We start from the raw sequence: 22,295 nt of genomic DNA, 5'->3' as shown, positions 1-22,295 counted from the left end.
CTTCCATTAAAGGGAGTTTTTCCTCTCCACTGTCGCCAAGTGCTTGCTCATAAGGGATTTGTTGGTTTTTTTGTTTTTGTAAAGTGCCTTGAGATGATTTATATTGTGATTTGGCGCTATACAAATAAATTGAATTAAAAATTGAATTGAGGGTTAAAAAAAAAACAACTTGTTTATAGTACCAACAGTGACTGGCATGAAGCAGACATTGTGACATAGTGAAAGACCAAACAAAACATGGACTCTGTAGTCAACAAGACATGTTTTCTTTATCACTTCGTTATATGTTAATTAGGCCCGAGCGCACTGACAATTCAGGCAAGGGCCTATTGTGATCGCTCAGTGAGCCAGGAGTACAAAACTGCAAGGGGTCCCCCACGGTAACATGGACGACTTACCCACACCACACCATGACGTGGGACTGCGTGAGACCTTTCCGAAAATATATATATTATGATTGACAGGTGGCCGTGGGCCTGGAAATCGTTAGGAATATTCTTATTATTATTATTACGAATCGTTTTCTTCTTCTGCGTAAAAACCCTTAATTTGACCCCCTGAACATATTCGAAAACTCACGAAAATTTGCACCCAAATCAGAATCGTGAAAAAATTTAGTTTTTTAAAGGTTTCACACACGACCTCAAAACAATGGCTCCACAGTGCCCCCGAGAAAAGTCGAAATACATTGCGCCTATGGGAGGCCGACCCACACTTTTTTCATCGCACACTCACTAAACTCGGCACGCCTCTTCTTCCTTTCGGGGCAAGCAAAAAAGCTTATCATGTCAAGGTCGTATGACAAACAGGAAGTCCACCAGCCTGGAGTTTATCTAAAGGTCATTGAGTTCGCCGTTTTTTGCTGCCCTCGCAGTTCGTTGCTAACAAAATCAACCAAGTCCGCCAGTTCGGAGTACTTTTTATGACGAGAATAACCCCTTTTGTTAAGTATTCTCTTCAGGTGTCTCTCACTTAGGTAAAAACCGTGTTTACTGCCAAGCACTGATTTAATGTCTCTGTATTTGAGCCCTAGCTCAAAATAAAACTCTACGAACGGCTCCCACACTTGTATTCTTCCCATTGTTGTCGTTCCCATGGAGACAGTCTGACCCGCAAGTAGATTTACAATGAGAAAGTTTCTAGGGATCTTGCAAAAGTTTCTCGGGATCTCGCAAAAGTTTCTCGCGATTACGATTTTATTTTTTTTCTCCCATGTCCCTTCGGGGGCTCCGTACTATAGCGCCCCCTGTATAACGATTTGAAAATTGCCATTCAAACCAAAACATTTACTTTGTCAGAATTGTACCAAATTTGGCACAGATATCCTTTAGGGCATCCTGATCATAAAAGCCAATCGGACCCATGCCCTATTTTCAATGCTGTTGCCTTGGCGATGACGAAATCTCGCCATTCATTTCCAATGGGAATTTTGCAAAATGTCCAGTTTTCGCACACCTTGTACTTGAGTGAACTCGTCCTAGGGCTTTTGACCGAATGAGCTGATTCTTGGTCAGCATCATCTAGACATGTGGGGCAGCTAAAGTTATCCAAATTTTTTTGCTAACTTTTACGGATTTCCTTTGCCGGACCCCAGAAGTTGACCTATGTTTTGCCATCTTCAAATTGTGATAACTCACAAACGCATGGTCGGATTTCAATCGGACCAATTGATAAATTGTACAGCCCACTGGCCTGAACCCATGTGACTTAAGAAAATCACTATAGATGCAATAGCGCCCCCTATGTACTTGCACTTACTTTGTCAGAACTGTACCAAATTTGGCACAGACCTCCGCGGGGGTCCACTAAAGTACATGGTCAACTTGGGGGGGGGGCGGATAGCGCCCCCTATATATTTGCACTTACTTTGTCAGAACAGTACCAAATTTGGCACAAGCATTGGGGAGCAGCCAATTTTTGGGGGGTAGTCAATTCAGGGGGGCTACTCAGGGAGGCTGTCCCATTCAGGGGGGCACCTAGGGGAGGCACTCGGGAGGAGGTGGTCTCCTCGGTGGTTTGGTCCGTTCATGGAGAGGCGCTTAGGGATGCGGTTTGTTCGGGGACGCGGTTCGCTGGGGGACGCGGTTCGCTCGAGGCGAGGGCCGTTCATCGCCGCTTGTGGCTATATTTTCGTTTGAGACTTGTAGAGGTTAGGTTATCACGTTTGATTCCGTGAGTGTTTATGAAATCTTGTGTCTGTGGAATCACCACACTACACTATCTGTAAATAGAAAGTGCAGTTTTCAGAAATTGTGGAAGTGTGACTGCATAAAGCTGAATCTGATTGCTTAAAAATATGAAGGCATGACCTACTGACAGCATGAAAGGGACAAGATTTGAAAATATTTTAAATGGAATCAATCAACACAATGAAAACCATGGCACTAAAAAATCCCACTGTACCTGAATGAATGAGATCACTGAAATAAGGCCATAAAACATACAGAACATTCAATGCAATTCAATTCAATTTAATTCAGTTTTATTTGTATAGCGCCAAATCACAATACAAATCATCTCAAGGCACTTTACAAAAACTAAAAACCCCACAAATCCCTTATGAACAAGCACTTCCTCACAGTGGAGAGGAAAAACTCCCTTTAACGGAAGAAAAAACCTCCAGCAGAACTGGGCTCAGTTTGGGCGGCCATCTGCCTCGACCGGTTGGGGTGAGTGGATAGACGAGAGAGAAAAGAACAGCAGCAATAAACAACAAATAGACACTGCAGGTTGGTTGGGCCAGTTACTGCACATCAGCAATATACAGCTCCAGGACCGAGGCGAATCGGGCATGATATCAGGCTTAAAATTGTCTACTGTGCGCCCAGCCTTAATGTGAGGAGAAGGATTTTAAATTCTATTCTGAATTTTACAGGAAGACAATAAAGAGAAGATAATGTTTGTTTCATATTAAAATATTTTTTCGGAGTTATAACACTGTATTTCACTGGATTATTTTTAATGAAACTGTGACTTAGTTCTAAACCACATTTCAACATATTTCCTTCAATTTGCCTGTTCACTGAGCTTTTCTCTGCACTAACTTGGCTTTCACTTATCTTTCAGTTTGCACGTCAATTCAGTCGAGATGAACCCCTGATATTTGCCTGGGTTTGTCGCCATATCAGCTGGCCTCTGGCTCCACCTAAAAACATTAAAGACCTGGTTCATTTGGAAGCTGTTCATGATGTGTTAGATCTTTACCTCTGGTTAAGGTAACATTATATTTTTAATACTTCCACTTATTCTTCCGCTTCCTATTATGTGTGGTTGGTTATACATGATCATTACTGTACCCATGAAGATACCTAGAGGTGCAACAAATATTTGATGTAGTCAACAGAACTGGGTTACAAAATTAGTTGCGAACAAATTTCATTGTTGAATATTAGTTGGTTGTCATTTCATGTGTTATGCCCCTTTTCCCCTTTACACAGTTTTAGCACTACTTGGCTCTACTCGACTCGGTTTAGGTCATTTTCCATTACAATTGAGAACCACCTCAATGTGGGTGGGGTTGTCATAGCATGGTGGTGCGAAACTACTGTGATGTCCATTATACGTGACACAAACACACATACACACCTTGTAGGACCACGGTGTTGTTTTGTGAGTAGTGTTAGCCATTTGCTTCACTAAAGACTATAAAAATGGAAAACAAACAGTTCCTGTTGCAGTTTTTTGAAAAAGTCGTGTTTTTGATTCTTGTGTCGGACTCTTCCAGTGACATTGCTCCCTGTCTAGTTGGTGGCCCACAGTCTGAAGTCACATTTTAGTATCGGCTCTTCTTGCTTGGAACGGCCAACCTCGGCCAAGGAGGTACTAAAAAAGAACATGCTGCCAGGTACTATCCCCTAATGTAAAACCAAAAAAGTCGAGCCGAGTCGAGCTGAGTAGTGCTAGTGGAAAAGCCCTATTATGTAATGGCCATGACGTGATAAAACATTTCAAAATGGCCTTGCACAATGTAACACATTGATGATAGAAGTCATCCAAAGTCTGAGGGCAAGAAAAGTACAACATCTGTTAGGCAGACCAGGCACATCTGTTATGCATGAACATTTGAAAAGGAAGCACTTTTGACTAATGACCAATTTTGTCTCATTCGCCTTCATAAGATAGTTAGCTTGTCTAGCCATAGCTAGCCCACAGCAAATTTGTTTATTTTAGAATACAAAAAAGTGGTTGGCAACTTTAAAACAACCTACTTATTATTTAAACACAAGAGGTAATATTGTAGCTGAGTAATATTGCTGTGTTCACTGTTGTTAGCCACAGTCAAACGACAAAACTAAATCAGTTCTTTGAAATTCTCAGAACAAATTTCTTGAGCTCCTACCCAGATTTGGCCAAGAACAGTGAATCATTAATTGTACAAAACTCTTAACTGTATCAGCATTGCCTGAACACACTACACTATGAATCGTGCAACATAATATTTTACATTCCATACTATCAATAGTTAGTTACTCTTAGATGATATATAATATAATATAATATAATATATATAATATAAAGGTTTTGGCTGATTCGCTATGCATTTACTTCTGTTTGTCATGAACGCACCAGTAGCTTGCATGCAGAATTCTAAAATCAAAAACAAAAATTGAACATTAATTGGATATTTGTGTTTAAACATGTAATGTCTTGCCTGACAATAGTCTGTTTAAATCAAATGCATGCCTAAAACAATCTCAAGATAAATTTAAAAGCCAAAAGCTAAATAAGAGGCATGGAGTAATCAGGTTATTTATTAACAGGTGATTAATTAGTCAATTAATTGTTTCAATAATCTTTTTTTATTTTATTTTATTTATTTAAAAGGGAAAGTGCAGATTAATGAAATATGTGTAAATATGCCAGAATTAGCCATAAGGCTACTTTACACCTGTACAGTGGGTACGGAAAGTATTCAGACCCCTTTAAATTTTTCACTGTTTGTGTCATTGCAGCCATTTGCCAAAATCAAAAAAGTTCATTTTATTTCTCATTAATGTACACTCAGCACCCCATCTTGACAGAAAAAAACAGAAATGTAGAAATTTTTGCAAATTTATTAAAAAAGAAAAACTGAAATATCACATGGTCATAAGTATTCAGACCCTGTGCTCAGTATTGAGTAGAAGCACCCTTTTGAGCTAGTACAGCCATGAGTCTTCTTGGGAATGATGCAACAAGTTTTTCACACCTGGATTTGGGGATCCCCTCTGCCATTCTTCCTTGCAGATCCTCTCCAGTTCTGTCAGGTTGGATGGTGAACGTTGGTGGACAGCCATTTTCAGGTCTCTCCAGAGATGCTCAATTGGGTTTAGGTCAGGGCTCTGGCTGGGCCAGTCAAGAACGGTCACAGAGTTGTTCCAAAGCCACTCCTTTGTTATTTTAGCTGTGTGCTTAGGGTCATTGTCCTGTTGAAAGGTGAACCTTCGGCCCAGTCTGAGGTCCTGAGCACTCTGGAAGAGGTTTTCTTCCAGGGTATCTCTGTACTTGGCCATGGCTGCAATGACACAAAGAGTGAAAAATTTAAAGGGGTCTGAATACTTTCCGTACCCACTGTAGTTCCTGGCGGGTCTGAAGAAACAACATAAAAGAAAAACAACATATACCATCATGCACAGCAGAACAGACCATTCACAACACGAATGAAAATCCACGTTACAGAACAACAAATAGATATAACAACATACAACATTAAATATGGCACATCCATCCATCCATCTATTATTTACAGTGGGTACGGAAAGTATTCAGACCCCTTTAAATTTTTCACTCTTTGTGTCATTGCAGCCATTTGTCAAAATCAAAAAAGTTCATTTTATTTCTCATTAGTGTACACTCAGCACCCCATCTTGACAGAAAAAAACAGAAATGTAGAAATTTTTGCAAATTTATTAAAAAAGAAAAACTGAAATGTCATAAGTATTCAGACCCTTTGCAGTGACACTCATATTTAACTCACATGCTGTCCATTTCTTCTGATCCTCCTTGAGATGGTTCTGCTCCTTCATTGGAGTCCAGCTGTGTTTAATTAAACTGATTGGACTTGATTAGGAAAGGCACACACCTGTCTATATAAGACCTTACAGCTCACAGTGCATGTCAGAGCAAATGAGAATCATGAGGTCGAAGGAACTGCCCAAGAAGCTCAGAGACAGAATTGTGGCAAGGCACAGATCTGGCCATGGTAACAAAAGAATTTCTGCAGCACTCAAGGTTCCTAAGAGCACAGTGGCCTCCATAATATCCTCAAATGGAAAAAGTTTGGGACGACCAGAACTCTTCCTAGACCTGGCCGTCCAGCCAAACTGAGCAATCGTGGGAGAAGAGCCTTGGTGAGAGAGGTAAAGAAGAACCCAAAGATCACTGTGGCTGAGCTCCAGAGATGCAATAGGGAGATGGGAGAAAGTTCCACAAAGTCAACTATCACTGCAGCCCTCCACCAGTCGGGGCTTTATGGCAGAGTGGCCCGACGGAAGCCTCTCCTCAGTGCAAGACACATGAAAGCCTGCATAGAGTTTGCCAAAAAACACATGAAGGACTCCCAGACTATGAGAAATAAGATTCTCTGGTCTGATGAGACCAAGATTGAACTTTTTGGCGTTAATTCTAAGCGGCATGTGTGGAGAAAACCAGGCACTGCTCATCACCTGCCCAATACAATCCCTACAGTGAAACATGGTGGTGGGAGAATCATGTTGTGGGGGTGTTTTTCAGCTGCAGGGACAGGACGACTGGTTGCAATTGAAGGAAAGATGAATGCAGCCAAGTACAGAGATATCCTGGAAGAAAACCTCTTCCAGAGTGCTCAGGACCTCAGACTGGGCCGAAGGTTCACCTTTCAACAGGACAATGACCCTAAGCACACAGCTAAAATAACAAAGGAGTGGCTTCGGAACAACTCTGTGACCGTTCTTGACTGGCCCAGCCAGAGCCCTGACCTAAACCCTATTGAGCATCTCTGGAGAGACCTGAAAATGGCTGTCCACCAACGTTCACCATCCAACCTGACAGAACTGGAGAGGATCTGCAAGGAAGAATGGCAGAGGGGATCCCCAAATCCAGGAGTGAAAAACTTGTTGCATCATTCCCAAGAAGACTCATGGCTGTACTAGCTCAAAAGGGTGCTTCTACTCATTACTGAGCACAGGGTCTGAATACTTATGACCATGTGATATTTCAGTTTTTATTTTTTAATAAATTTGCAAAAATTTCTACATTTCTGTTTTTTTCTGTCAAGATGGGGTGCTGAGTGTACATTCATGAGAAATAAAATGAACTTTTTTGATTTTGGCAAATGGCTGCAATGACACAAAGAGTGAAAAATTTAAAGGGGTCTGAATACTTTCCGTACCCACTGTATATCCACTTATTCCAAACCAGGGTCACGGGTTTCTGCTGGAGCCTATCGCTCCTCTCTTTTGGGTGAAAGGCAGGAATTAGACCCTGGACAGGTCCCCTATAATATGGCACATATTGGCATGGAATTAATGATCATAGATTTGGTTCATCTTAAGCCATTGTTTGAGTTGTGTTTTAAATATATTGAAGGTAAAACATTCTCTTATTTCAGCTGGAATGTTATTCCAAATCTCACAGCCAATAAATAGATTAATCATCAATCAAATTCTCATTCAAGCCTAATTATACCTACCATTTATATGTGATTATTGTGGTCAGCTGTGTGTATACAGGCATGGTGCATCATCATATTCCTTTCTCCAAACTCTTTATTTACAGCATAAAATTCTATTTTGTACAAGCAGCGCTGTTAATGGCTGCTAGCTCACTAATCCTTCTTGGTGTCTTTATAGCTACCGTTTCATGGACATGTTTCCAGATACGGCCTTGGTTCGAGAAATCCAACAGGAACTTGACAATATCATTCAACAGGGTGTTCGAAATATCACCCGTCTCATCAGAGCCACTGACACAGCCATCACTGATGCTCTGCAACCACAGAGCAGCAGGCAAGGGCAAACAGGTGGTAGCAGAAGAACTGCCAGTAATGCTTACTTGACTAGCAGCAGAAATCAGAGGGAACAGGGAGGCACAGGAGAGTTGATGGACAGCTCTCTGACTAGTCGCCTGGTGAGAGACGGACTGTTGACTCCTGATTTGCTCCGGCAGCTGCAGAGAGAGTGGTCTAAAGATCAAAAGCAGGAATTCACCAATCAGAGTACTCATGATAGAGAACATCACAACAATCCCAACAAAGGAAAAAGGAGAAAGAAGAAAAAATGAAGAGTGGGGAAAAACTGTTATGTGTGGTTGGTTGCACATGGGCATTACTGTATCCATGGAGATAAATAAGTGATTAACAGGCCGGATTACAATCTGTTGGTTTGGTTAAAATTAATCAGGTGTTAAGAGAGCCACACACATTTTCCTTCTCTGGAGGACTCATAAAAAACTTTAAGTATAAAAATAAATAAAAAGCACCTAAATGTTGTTTGAACACAAGAGCAGTGTTTGATGGTCGGGGATTTATACCAGAATACTTTGTCATTATGGTTTTCAAGTAATCTACTTATCTACTATGACTAGTACTGGAAAAAGTTTCTAGTTAGGTTTTTTTGAGTGGCTGCTCTCTTAGTCCTTCTGAACAATCAGATGAAAGATTCTTCCATTTCAGTGCAGGCATAAAATAACTCAGAATCACCCTGGAAGCTATTTTAAAACAGTCAAAGTAGCCCTGAAACAAACTTTACTGACCTGAGTTGGATTTGACCAGTCCAGAGTTGCGGATCAATGTTGGAAATATCATGTTGGATCAGAGCTACCACTGGCACACAGTTCTAACTTACAAACTGACAAGAAACACACAAATGAATTTATATTTAACTGAGGATATACGAAATGATGGTAGAAAGGGGCTTAGCTTGTTCTTAATAGAGTTAATACACAGGTTGGTCCCGCTTCAGCAGCTGTTTGACAGAGCAGGAAGTTTTTCAGAATTTCATTGGAGTATATGTAGTTGCATTTTGCACCAACATAAACTGTTCTGCCACTGGCAGTAATAATGTTAAAGAAGTTGTACCAATATGTAATTTCTGTCATTTGATTTATTACAAGATTGACAAATACTGTTGTATCTTTTTTATAAATAAGTGTGAAGAAAATAGAAGGGGTTTGTAGATAATGTTTACTGGTAAAGAATTCTGTTTGGAGCACTCATTCAATTCATTTATATAATAAAAGTACAGGTTATAATGTTCTGGATAAGACAAATTTGTTCATCTTTCATTCTTTAGTTTAAATAATAATCTGCTCTTGACATACTGAGGGTTTGCACACACTATTTCAAATACATCTAAATTCGGAGTAACCCTTTTTTGTAAAAAAAAAAAAAAAAAAAAAAAAAAGGGTACTGTAAAAATTTATGTAATCACAATTTTTCTTTGTCCATGAAATGATTAACATCCTTTCCTTACTGTCACTACATTTTATTAATGCTAATGAACTAAACATACACATTAGTATGTCATAAGTATTGACATTTCCGCAAGTAATGATGCACATACTCAAAAGTAATACGTTACCATGGGGACCTTGCCCATGAACATTAACACAGTTGATTGGCTAAGTATACAGTAGCATGAAGGGTAGGGCTGGATGTGAACATTTTTTATATATAGGCTTACTGTAACATATACTAGCGGAGTCAGAGGTAAGTGAAGTCACCCCAGTGTTTTGTTGAACAGAAAATACATAGACTGGCACAAAAGGAAAACGTAGGAAACAGGAATAGGAGAATTGTGATTTAGCTTTAGTTCGCGGGAGTAAGGTCCACGTCGTGTTTACGAGATCGGACAATGATGAGAATGTGGAGTGTGCTTTTATGCGTGGCTGTGGTAATGAGGTGCAGGTGATCGTGGTAAGGACTCAGGTGAAGCGGATTGTGTTGATTGTCTGAGGGGAAGAGCCTGGCCGATCCGTGACACTTACATCCTGCTTTCATTACCGCATGTGGAAAAGTCCTGGTTTTTGGTATTGAGTTACTGTTATTATAAACATTTGAATTAATTAATTATTACATTTTTAATGATTACAAGATGTAGCTTCATGTAGCTGTTTTAATTAAAATATTTAGCATAACAGAAACTTTGCATAAAGTAGCCTGTATTCATTACACAATTTCTTAATACAATTTCACTGTCCATTCTATTATCATATATTCTATTTTCACACAGCGCATTTTAAGACCTTTACAGATAATCTTTGATCAACCAATCACAGTCCTTGAAATGCTGCATCATCCCTAGCAATGGGGTCAACCACACCTCCTCACTAGGATAAAGGTTTTTGTACTTTCCTTATTCAGAGTTGCTCTGAGAAGTTTCCTAAATCACTTTTAGTCTAGAACTCCCAGCTAGGACTTTTTAGGCTAAGATAGGAGCTCTCTGAGAGAATTCTAAGAAGCTTTGTGAATATGGGTCCTGATTGATAAAGACTCAGTTTGACCAGACAATTAACTCTAGGGTTCTAGTGGTTTAAAAAGAAATCTTATATGTTCAAAAAGTGAAGGGGTCTAAATATGTTCTGAATCCATTGTATGCACCTATATGTACCCAGTGTTGTGGAAATTTTGAGAAACTTCAATACTCTATGGACAATTTGGAATGAACTGAGACTTAAATGTCTCAGTGTATGGGTATGTAATTATAAATATTTGATTGTCTGTGCAAAGAGGACACTGTCAGGACAGAGTGCTAAAGCAGTCTGCCAGTGAGTTTTATACAGTATCAGGGTAGATACAACAACTGCTCAGGGTCAGTCTTTGTCCTTGACAGGAAACAAACTAAGTGAATCTAAAGTCTAGACAGAAATGCAAAATTATGACTAGGTCCCATACCAATAATTCCATACCAAGCGCATCTTTATATAGTGTATAAAATAGATCCTACACTACACCATATAACACCTTTAGCACTGTGATAACATCACCCATTATATAAATTGTATTGTAAATATAAAATGGTAATTCACTTTGTAACTCACTTTGCCGGGAATGACATAGATCTGTGGTTAATGACACTGTAACAACCATGATGATGGTTTTGATGATCAGTACTGTGAAGTAGGAGTCATCATTAGTAAGTACATTCAGACATACTATTCAGTATGCAAGTTGGGAATACATTTACATAAATTCATTGAGATTTAAATAAGATTTTGAATAAAGAAAAAGGTTATTATAAAAAAAATGTACAAAAATATATTTTAAAAGATCACACCAATGTCTTCCCATCCTTTGCACTTTTGTCCTCTAACAAAAAGAGTTTTGTGTATAGCTTTACTGGTACTTTAAGTTAAGAATTTGAATATTTTATCTACTAAAAAACACAGTGTTTCACATGTATGGTTGTGTGTTTGTGGTAGACATAATTTGGAGTATTTTGTGTTTTTGTTTGTGTTAACTGGAACCTCCATTTATATGATGGCTTATAATGTACTGGGGGTATACTTTCAGGGATTGACCATCAATTGGATTTCTTCTAAAAGCATATAACCTAAGTTTCCACTTTTATACTGATAATACACGGATTTAATTCAGCCGTGACCCCTCAGATTTTTACTGGATTTCCTCCCTTTTGAATTGTCTACAGGACATCCAACAGAGGATGGCTGCCAAAATTACACAGAAATTTAGCTCTTACTCATACCTTATAACACAATATTGTACAAATCTTGTGCTATCTGAAACAACCAGTTTTGCTAGCCATATAAACTCAACCATAAATTCTTGTTTCTTTCAAATGGGGAATATTCCTATCTGCCATAAATCTGAAAACTATTATTCATGCTTTAATTTTTTGTCTTTTGATTACTGTAGCACTTTTTTTTCAGTCTGTAACAAAAAACTCTAGTTAATTCTTTCATTTTAAAATTAAGGTTAGTAAATGTTCTTCTTGTAAGGATAGAATAGAAATATAAATAAAGATAGAATAGATAGAGAGCTAACAAATCCAGTGCAGGTTTCTTTTAAGAACAGAAATATAATTGCATTTATGCCCTGTATGATTTGGTGACTCACTGTTTTGAATCTGCCTTTGGGTCTCCTATTCCGTCATAACTAACATAACAATTTGGTGTTAAGGTACAGGAACCATTGTATGTTACATGGGAGGAGCTATGTTCTGTAGCAGCCCTGTAGGAGTAAGTTATCTTTTTTTTTTTAATGATGAACTGTGTTTGTTTGAAAACAGTAAAATACTCTAAATGACCATCTTACTCAGGTACAAAAATCATCTGAAGAACACAATAGACACCATCATGCGCCTTGATTTGACCCCTTCACCTGATGACTCTATAGCTGGTTAACATGTCAGCACCACACACTATATACTACTACATAGTACACAAAAACTAGTATGCGAGGTGATTAGTATGTTCTAATTGGTATTATGCAAAAAACAGTAGGTGAGAAGCACCTGGATGACCTACTACTTCTGCCCGAATTCTGTAGTATGCATCGATGGACACTTTGTTATCCCTATATAGTGAGTACGCCATTTTGTAGTGGTGTCCAAATTGCTAGTAGTGCCCTCAAAGTTTCCCACAATCCATTATAAAAAGTAGTGAGCAGCGATGGTCACTAGAATAGGCCGTCATGCATTGGGTTGAAAAATGTAAGAGTTGGCCGAAGTCGTGACATGACTTATAAATGTAAGTATTATTGTTCTATAACCGTATATTCTTTGCTTTTGTTGGTGCAATCTCTATATTACGGGTTTTATGAGTGATAAGGCAATGAAATACCGCATCTAGCGTTATCGCTTCGGTTATGTTAGCTTACATTTGCTAACATCTAGCTAGAACATTTCTATGTGCTGCTACGATATTAACATTAATATTGTGTGAAGTTTTAGCAAAAAAAACGGCTATGTCACTGACGACTTGTGGAAAATGCACCTGTTATGTTTTTTAGGGACAGATGATGATGTAAACCAGGTTTATTTTGGGGCTAGAGTTACTTCTTTCACGTGAACATCACAGTGTTTGTCAAATACTGTTTTTACACACGGTCCATGAACGCACCACGGCTGGAGACGGCACATCCTGGAGGAGAGAGAGATGTTTTTTCTTTCACATGCTCTCAGACCTACGCAGGACCAGAGAGTGGTGAAAATTAAGATAAAAATTATATTGTTATCGTCAGATAATAAGTCACAGCATTCTATACCCAAATACAAGTGAAATACTGTGGTAAAAAACGCAGCAGGCGTGGAATGAAATTCTTTTTTTTCTTTCTGCTACAAATAGTTAGCCTTTCTTTGTGTAATTACCATTTAATTCAATTCAATTCAATTTTATTTGTATAGCGCCAAATCACAATACAAATCATCTCAAGGCACTTCACAAAAACTAAAACTAAAAACCCAACGATTCCCTTATGAGCAAGCACTTGGCAACAGTGGAGAGTAAAAACTCACTTTAATGGAAGAAAAAAGGGGAGCTCAGTGCACCGGTGGTCCTCGGGCAGTCTAGGCCTATAGCAGCATAACTAAGGAATGGTTCAGGGTTGCCTGAAGCCAGCCCTAACTATATGCTTTGTCAAAGAGGAAGGTTTTAAGTCTAGCCTTAAAAGTACAGAGTGTCTGCCTCCTGAACCCAGGCTGGGAGCTGGTGCCACAGGAGAGGAGCTTGATAACTAAAGGCTCTGCCTCCCATTCTGCTTTTGGAAACTCTGGGAACCACAAGTAGACCTGCACTCTGAGAGCGAAGTGGTCTATTGGGATAATATGGTACTATGAGGTCTTTAAGGTATGAAGGAGCTTGATTATGAAGGGATTTGTATGTGAGAAGAAGGATTTTAAATTCTATTCTGTATTTTACAGGGAGCCAATGAAGAGAAGCTAATACAGGAGAAATATGATCTCTCTTGCTAGTTCTTGTCAGGACTCTGGCTACAGCATTCTGGATTAACTGGAGGCTTTTCATGGAGATATTGGGACATCCAGCTAGTAATGAGTAGAATAGTAATGAGATCTCTTGTCTCATATTCATCATCTGATGTCAAACCCAAATGTTTTCACTCTACAGCAAAAATAAAGGGCTCACTGTTCCAGTACTTTTGGAGGGGAGTGTATATGCCACCATTGAATGTCACTAATTTTGTGTTTTCTCTCTCCCATAGTTTGTGCTCTCTCTCTCTCTCTCTCTCTGTCCTCCCTTTTTCTGTACCTTTCAGGTCTGGGGTGGAGTGAAACGAACCTGAAGGATAAATTTGAGATTCTTACCTGCTTTGCCTGAGACTGAAAAAGCCACTTGATTATTGGTGAAATGTTGACCTAAAACTAGAAGTCCAGTTGCCATGACTCAGTTTTTAGATATGCACAAATTCCTACTTTTTGTCTTTGTGGTTTATTTTCCTCTTTGGTTGTTTGGAATCATGATCTATCATAGAAGACTGTATGGTAGCTATTTGTTTTGCGGTGTTATGGGTGAAATATGGAATGGCACTACTAATTATACCATTACTCCATTAAAAGTTGCCAAAATAAATGTTAATAAAACTTGTATAAAGGCTCCTTTAATGTCATTTTAAAATATATTTACCCAATTTAGCTATTCAATTTATTTGTATAGTGCGAAATCATAGCATAATCATCTCAAGTCACTGGCAACAGGACCGATGGAGAGTCCTCAGGTAGTCTAGGCTTATAGCAGCATAATTAAGGGGTGGTTAAGGGTCACCTGAGTCAGCCCTAACTATAAAAAGGCAGGTTTTAAGTCTAGCCTTAAAAGTATAAATGGTGTCTGTCTCATGAGTTGCAGTAATCCAGCCTTGAAGTAACAAATGCATGGACTAATTTTTCGGCATCATTTTGAGATAGGATGTTCCTATCTCAAATTTGACAATATTGCCCAGGTGAATGAAGGCAGTTCTAGAGATTTGATTTAACCTTTTAGTCTTACCCCAGAGCGGATCCGCTCCGATTTTTGTATGTCCAGATATGCCTCAAAAGATCGTCGGAAAATGTGTATACAGTCTAAAAAATTTTATGTCTAATAAAACCTTAAAGTCTCACGATTCAAATGACATAAAGCAATTTTGGATTGAATAATCACAGCGACTACAGTTTCTTAATATTTAAACAAAAGTACAAATACAGTACAATACGCTGTTCCTTACATTTCTGTCGCATTAGTTCATATGTGTACTCAAATATAGAGTGTCGCATATCGTTTTGTTCGTTAGAATCCATAGAACAAAGTGCACCCATGTTTTAGTCCAAAAAGACGTAATATTGTACAGTAAATCCATAAATCTATCGTCCTCCTCATAATAAGCCGTAAACCGCTTCGTTTTACGGCTGTTTTGTCAGTTTATTTAATAAAGTTTGACATAGCAAGCTTCTGTGAATTACATGAGGCCTCAATCAAACGTGTTGTTACGTTTCACAGCGTAACTAACGGTAAAACCAATAGAATTCACATCCTCAGAGAAAATCCCAGTCAGGGGGCATAGTCTAACTTCGATTGACAGGAGAATTAGCCAGTCAAATTGTTCGTAAATGGTGACAGACGCATCTTGTAGCCAATGATGAGACCTTTAAACCCACATACGGGAAGTCGTGCCAGATGGTGCAACAGTGGGCTTTAACGCAGCCCCTCCTTACTGTAAATGTATCCTTGACAACGCTGGGCCAGCAGCGCTCGACGCTAGAGGGGGAGGGGAGTCATATTTCACATTCTACAGCGCGCCGATAGAAAACTGGGACGCTTTTGCTTCAAACGGCACCAAGGCCGTCAATATAACTCTTAAAATGTAAGAACAACAGCTAGTTTAATTTAGCTATGTGTTTTTCGGCCATTTGCAAAAAAGGGGGCGGGGTAGACATCTTGGTCAAAATAACTCTAAGGTTAACTCAAAAGTATTTATATTGTTAAATAAGCTATTTCTGAGGTTTTTAGGGCCAAATACAATCACTTCTGTTTTCTCTAAATTTCAAATGCAGCACTAAGATCTAATAGGACAAGTACAGAGACAAGTCCATTGTCTGAGGCTAAGATTGTCTGTGACTCTCAACAATACTGGTTCCGTCCTATGATGTGCTCTAAATCCTAACTGAAACACTTCAAATAATTCATTCTTTTCAGTTCTTCTCAGAAGAAGTGAAATATAATTGAAATAAGTGAAACATGAAGAAAATGCAGTCAGAAGTCTAATGTAATCATAGTGGGTTCATCAGGGTTCAATCAACACAGTGAGAGAAAGGAAGAAAGAACAATTCACTATTCTATTCTGTATTCTATACAACAACATTTATATATGAGATGGACGTGAGAAACTTCTTGGGAGTGACTACAGATAAATTGTGTTTTGCGTATGCAACCTTAAAGACAGCAATGTGGCTCTGTACAGTCTCTGAGAAAGACCATCAGTAAAATTTGCCTAGACCTAAATAATAATAATAGTAGTAATACATTTTATTTCATGACGCCTTTCAAAGTCTCAAGGTCACCTTACAGGGAAGTAAAAACAACATAAAGCATACTGTATGAAATACATTAAAATGCATAAAAAAACAGCAAAAACAACAAATAGCAGAGCGACAAAAATATAAAAGCAAAAGGGGTAAAGGACATCTGAGAAGTGGTCGATGTACTGTGTAAAATAGATTAAAGACACAGTAACCACAAAGACAGTAAAATAGATTAAAAATACAGTAATCACAAAGACAGAGCGAAAATGAAATAACAAGCAGAGGGTAAAGAACATTGCAGACTAATGGTCAACGGATCAGAGGTTGAGAAAGTTAGGTGGGGAATGCTAGTTGGAACAGGTAGGTTTTGAGAGAAGATTTAAAAGTTGATAAATCTGGAGATGACCAGATGCCATAAGGGAGAACGTTCCAAAGGCAAGGTGCAGTGTGGCTGAAGGATCTAGAACCCATGGTGGACAGGCGAGCCGTAGGGGTGCAGAGGAAAATGGAACCAGAGGAGCGGAGTGTACAAGGCGGAGAATAGATATGTAGGAGATCAGTGAGGTATGGTGGGGCTAGAGAGTGGAGGGCTTTGTAGGTGAGAAGGAGGATTTTATAGTTTATACGGAAGGACACGGGGAGCCAGTGAAGTTGTTTGAGAACGGGTGATATGGTGTGAGGATGGAGTTCTGGTAATGATCCAGGCAGCAGAATTCTGGAGTTTGGAATTTGTGAATTGATTTGAGAGGTAAACCAGTAAGGACTGAGTTACAGTAATCTAAACAAGAGGTGACAAGGGCATTAACAAGTATGGCAGTGCTGTTGGTGGTGAGTGATGAACGGATGCGATTGATGTTACGGAGATGGAAGTAGGCCAGCCGGGTAGTGGTATTGATATGCTGAGTAAAGGAAAGAAAGAGTGCTGTCGAGAATGACACCCAGGCTCTTGACTTGGGGGGAAGGGAGGACAGTGTTGTTTTTGATTTGTATGGAGAAGGTGCCAGTTTTGGATATTGTGGATCTGGTGCCTACAAGAAGAATTTCAGTTTTGTTGGGGTTGAGTTTCAGGAAATTGTGGGTGAACCATAACTGACAGTTGAGGACTGGGAATGAAAGTTCTGGAGGTGGACGGACTGGGTACGGTCTGAGAGGTAAGAAGTGAACCATGCGAGAACGGTGTCGGCTATGCCGATGGAGGTGAATATTGTGGGAGATGGTGTCGAATGCTGCAGTTAGATCAAGGAGGATGAGTATGGAAAGAAGGCCAGAGTCTGTGGCTGACAGGAGATCGTTGGTGATTTTGACCAGGGCAGTTTCGGTGAAGTTTTCGGAAACCAGATTGTTCATATAGGTTATTGGTGGAAAGATGATTATGGACCTGGTGGTGGACAATTTTTTCAAGAATTTTGGAGAGGAACGGAAGATTGGAGATGGGTCGGAAGTTATTTAGGTCTGCAGAATCAAGACCAGGTTTTTTTAGAATGGGTGGGATGATGGCTGTCTTGAGTGATGGGGGTATAATTCCAGATTTGAGGGAAGTGTGAATAATGTGGGTAAGGTGAGGAAGGAGGGACGGGAGACAGAGCTTGACAAGGTTGGTTGGTAGGGGGTCAAGTTTACAAGTAGAAGGTTTAGAATTGAGGATTAAGGAGGAGATAACAGTACTGGGTGGGGTGGTAAAACTAGAAAGCAGTGAAGATATGGGTGGATGGGGTAAGGTACAGTGATGGCAGTTCGCAGTATCGCAGATGGGGGGAAGTTGCTGATGTATGTTTTCAGTTTTTGATGAGAAGAAATCCATGAAGTTATTGCACAAGGTGGTGGAGAGTGTACAGGAGAGAAGAGTATCGGGAGGACGCAATAGATATTTGAAAGTGGAAAAAAGAGAACACGTGGAACCAGAGGCAGATACAATGAGTGAGGTGTAGTAGGCAGTTTTTGTTTGAATAATGGTTTGCTTATATTTCAGTATAAGTCCTTGTGGATGGATAAACCGTTTTTTTTGGAGAGACACTCAAGACGACAGGCTTGGGTTTTGAGGTGGTGGAGTTCGGGTGTGTACCATGGAGCAGAGTGCGGAGACAGATCTAGTTTTGAGTGGGGCGAAGGTGTCTAGTAGATTACGTAACTCAAATTGGATAACATGTCGGGGAGGGAGGGTGAATAATTAATACATGGAAGTTTATTAAGTGCAGCTGTGTAGGAGGAGAGGTCAATGTTCTTTATGTTACGGAAAGTGATGGTATGGGAGAGGTGGGTTTTAAAGAGAAGTAGTTTGGAGTTAAAACAGACTAGTTTGTGATCAGAAAAGAAGGTGTCGAGGGTAGAACATGACCGAGCTGTGACGCCAGAACAGCAAACTAAGTTAAGGATGTGGCCTTGAGAATGTGTGGGGGAGGTGATGTATTGTTGGAGCCCAAAGCTGTCCAGACAGGAAATGAAGTCCTTTTTTGTGGTGTTGTTGGGATTGTCAGAGTGGATATTGAAATCGCCAAGAAGAATTATGTTTGGTGACTGTGAGATGAGGTTAGCTAAGTGGTCAGACAGTTCGTCCAGGAATATCGGGTTGGGTTTCGGTGGGCGATAGATGGTAACCAAGAAGGTTGGTGTGTGACAGTGAATACGAACTGTGAGAGCTTCGAAGGACTGGGAGGTGACAGTGGGGTGAATGGATATTTTGTATTTGAGGTTGAACAGTATGGCAAGGCCGCCACCGCGTCCTGAGTGGCGTGGATGGCTGAGATAAGTAAAACCAGGAGGAATAGACTGATCAACGAAATCGTTGGGCTGCTGCCAGGTTTCAGTTAAGTACAAGATGTCCAGATTATGTTTGAGTATAATATCAAAAATAAAATAAGCTTTTGTGAGAGGGAACGAACATTCAGTAGCCCAAAGCGAGTGTTATGGGAGGGTGTAGAGTCCATGTTTCTGGGGAGGTTAGCTAGCACAGAGTGGTTGATCAGGTTCACCTGATTTCCTCGACCGAGATTTCCATACCGAGGATGATCAGATGGAGGGGATTGGTTGAATGGAGTCCGGTAGTCAGTCATGTACAGCATGTCCAGTGTTAGCATGCGGGATGCAGTGAACTGATGTTGAATGTTGGTAGAAAGCATATGGGAGCCCAGGCGGTTAGGATGCAGACCATCTCCTGCAAAGAAGGCGGGCCGGTTCCAGAAGAGGTTGAAATTGTCAATAAATTGGAGATTGCAAGACATAAATGTTACCAATGTAACAGTGTTCCCTTTATTTTTCCATCATTCATTACTGTGTAATTGCACTCTAGTTGGCATGAGATTTAAGAGTCATGTTGATGATTTAGATGAAGCAACGGTTGTCTTTATGATGATTATATGAGAGCTGATTATATGTTATTATACTGATTTCCAGGCAAGGCAAAATTCTTCTAAGTTTGTGGAACACCACTTCCTTTCCTGCTTTCTCAATGCCTGCTTTAAAGGTGGGGATGTGTGAATTGTACCATGGTGCTAGCCTCCTCTGATTCACTGTCTACTTTTTTTATATTTAATGTCAGTCATAGAAAATAGGGTGCACATTATATAAAAGAGATACAAAATGAAGGTGTGTGTGTGTGTGTGTGTGTTTAGTCAGCAATATTTTGGTATTGATGCAGGGCAGGAGGAGAACTGGAATTTCGCTCACCATATTTCACAAGCATAAAAACAACCAGTGTTCTGTTCAGTCACTGTTCAGTGACTCTCTGTCCTTGTTATTGCCTGTCTCTGCTCTGTCTTTGCATCTGTACCAGTTTGGCTATTTTGTCTGTGTGCTTTATCTTTTTGGCTGAAGCCTTGACTATCACTCTGTCTCTGCACGGTACATGCTGAAATAACAGTTTAGGCAGAAATGTAGAAGATCTAAATATGTTATGCATTTTTTGTTATGAGTGGCCTGAAGATACAGAGAAAACTTTTTAGTCGTAAGGATGGAACTATGAGGCCAGGTTAAAAAGCAATAATGAAAGGAAAGAAGGATCTCTTTTGAGGAAAGCTGCATGCTAATATGCATGAAACTAGGCTAACCTGTCATGGATTAACATATTAGAATGGTACGAGCTGAGAACAATAATACCAAACTGGCATGGAGTGACGCACAAAAGACACATAGAAGATGACTTTCTTTTCATCTCATGCCCTTACTGTCTCATCCTTGCTACTTCCATCACTCTTCCCATCTGATTTAACATTCTGTATAAATATTTCATACAGCTTTACTCTTTCTATATACATACATACATACATACGTGTGTGTGTGTGTGTGCGCGCACGGTATTACTCACTCTGTGGGAACCAAAACCTGCTTACACACCCACATTGTGTGACCTCAGCAATCTAAATCACTGAATTTTATAGTGATGACTTGGACTAAGGTAAGGGTTAAGGTAAGGTTAGGGTGAGGGTTAAGGCTAAGCACTTAGTGGTTATAGTTGTGGTTAGGTCTACAGGAAATGAATGAAAGTCAATAGAAGACCCATAAGGAATCAAAACACTTGCATGTGAGTATGCATATGTTCTTGCATGCATGCAGGTGCGTGTATGTCTCTGAGTGTGTAAGTGTATGTCTTTGTCTTTTCTGTGAAGCAACAATAAGAGCTTTGACACATGCACATGCACACACAATCACAGAAATCATTGCCAGGAGATGGGCAGGGTTGAGAAGCTTGTTCTTCGGGACCTACAAAGTGATGAGCTCTGGCCTGTTTCTGGTCAGACTGCACACTGTTTTTCCAAGGAGCAGTGGTTTTCAATTGTAATTTACACCTGTTATTGTCTTCAAGGACAGAATGAATCAAAGGTTGAAGCCAGGATTTGAACCTCTGTATGGAGTAGACAGTGCAAGAGTGAAATGTGTGAGTGTCCCAAATTATCATTGTGGTAACTACAGTTTGACAGCAGCTCCAGTGGATCCTGGGAAAATACTATCAATAAAGGTAAATGAATTATCCAAATATTATAATGATCTGGAGAAGCCGGGTGTAATTGCTGGTTTAATGGAGAATGTGGACTAATTGGGTTTCTTTTACTGCTGTTATTAGTAGGAATGAGAAAATAGTCTCTAGAATGAAATTTCTAGAAATAGATAATGAGGTGATGAGAGGGGAGGCAAAACACAAATGTGTAGCCTAACATGAATTGTGAAACTTAGAAACATACATGGGCAGCATGGTGGATGAGTGGTTAGCACTGTTGCCTCACAGCAAGAAGGTCTTGGGTTTGCAACCCAGCCTTTCTATGTGGAGTTTGTATGTTCTCCCCGTCCTTGTGTGGGTTTACTCCGGGTACTCCGGTTTCCTCCCACAGTCCAAAAAACATGCATGTTAGGTTGATTGGTGACTCTAAATTGCCCGTGTGTGTGTGTGTGTGTGTGTGTGGTTGTTTGTCTATATGTGGCCCTATGATGGACTGGTGACCTGTCCAGGGTGTACCCCTGCCTTCCACCCAAAAGAGAGCTGGGATAGGCTCCAGCAGATTCCCATGCTCCTGGATAAGGAATAAGGGGGTATAGAAAATGGATGGATGGATGGAAACATATATGTTCTGCAGAAACATATTGCTTATTCTGGTTATTATAGCCCAAGCATAGACTGCTGTACATTTTGTGGTAAGGTGAGTGTAAGGTGCATGATGACCTAAGGTGCAATTTAAATTAGGAGGCAGCTGTGGCAAAAATATCCTACTACTGGCTGACAGTGGAGATCCTGCACATTTCTTCCCATGCCCTCATTATTTAATATTAATTTAAAATTGTGGGACAGACATTTTGAGGTTGGGAGAGAAATCGTATCAGTTTTAGATATTAAAACGTACATTTTGGATAGTAATTTAGGGGTTGACAGTTTAATGAATT

At 39.8% G+C, this 22,295-nt stretch overlaps 1 protein-coding gene across 3 annotated transcripts in view; it reads left to right on the top strand.

Annotated features, from left to right (window-relative positions):
* Nucleotides 1-9,276, top strand: part of supv3l1 (SUV3-like helicase) — a 65,079-nt gene extending 55,803 nt beyond the window's left edge. For all 3 annotated transcript variants that reach the window (XM_026294054.1, XM_026294053.1, XM_026294055.2), the window contains 2 exons: nt 3,067-3,215; nt 7,809-9,276. In XM_026294054.1, coding sequence (XP_026149839.1) covers nt 3,067-3,215; nt 7,809-8,238 — 579 coding nt within the window. In that variant the 3' untranslated portion in view covers nt 8,239-9,276. The remainder of the gene's footprint in view (nt 1-3,066; nt 3,216-7,808) is intronic.
* The last annotated feature ends 13,019 nt before the right edge of the window (nt 9,277-22,295 follow it).

The sequence above is a fragment of the Mastacembelus armatus genome, chromosome 3 (assembly GCF_900324485.2).
Source record: "Mastacembelus armatus chromosome 3, fMasArm1.2, whole genome shotgun sequence".
NCBI lineage: Eukaryota > Metazoa > Chordata > Actinopteri > Synbranchiformes > Mastacembelidae > Mastacembelus > Mastacembelus armatus.
Note: the sequence above shows the minus strand (reverse complement) of the source record. Positions and strands in the feature narration are given on the sequence as shown.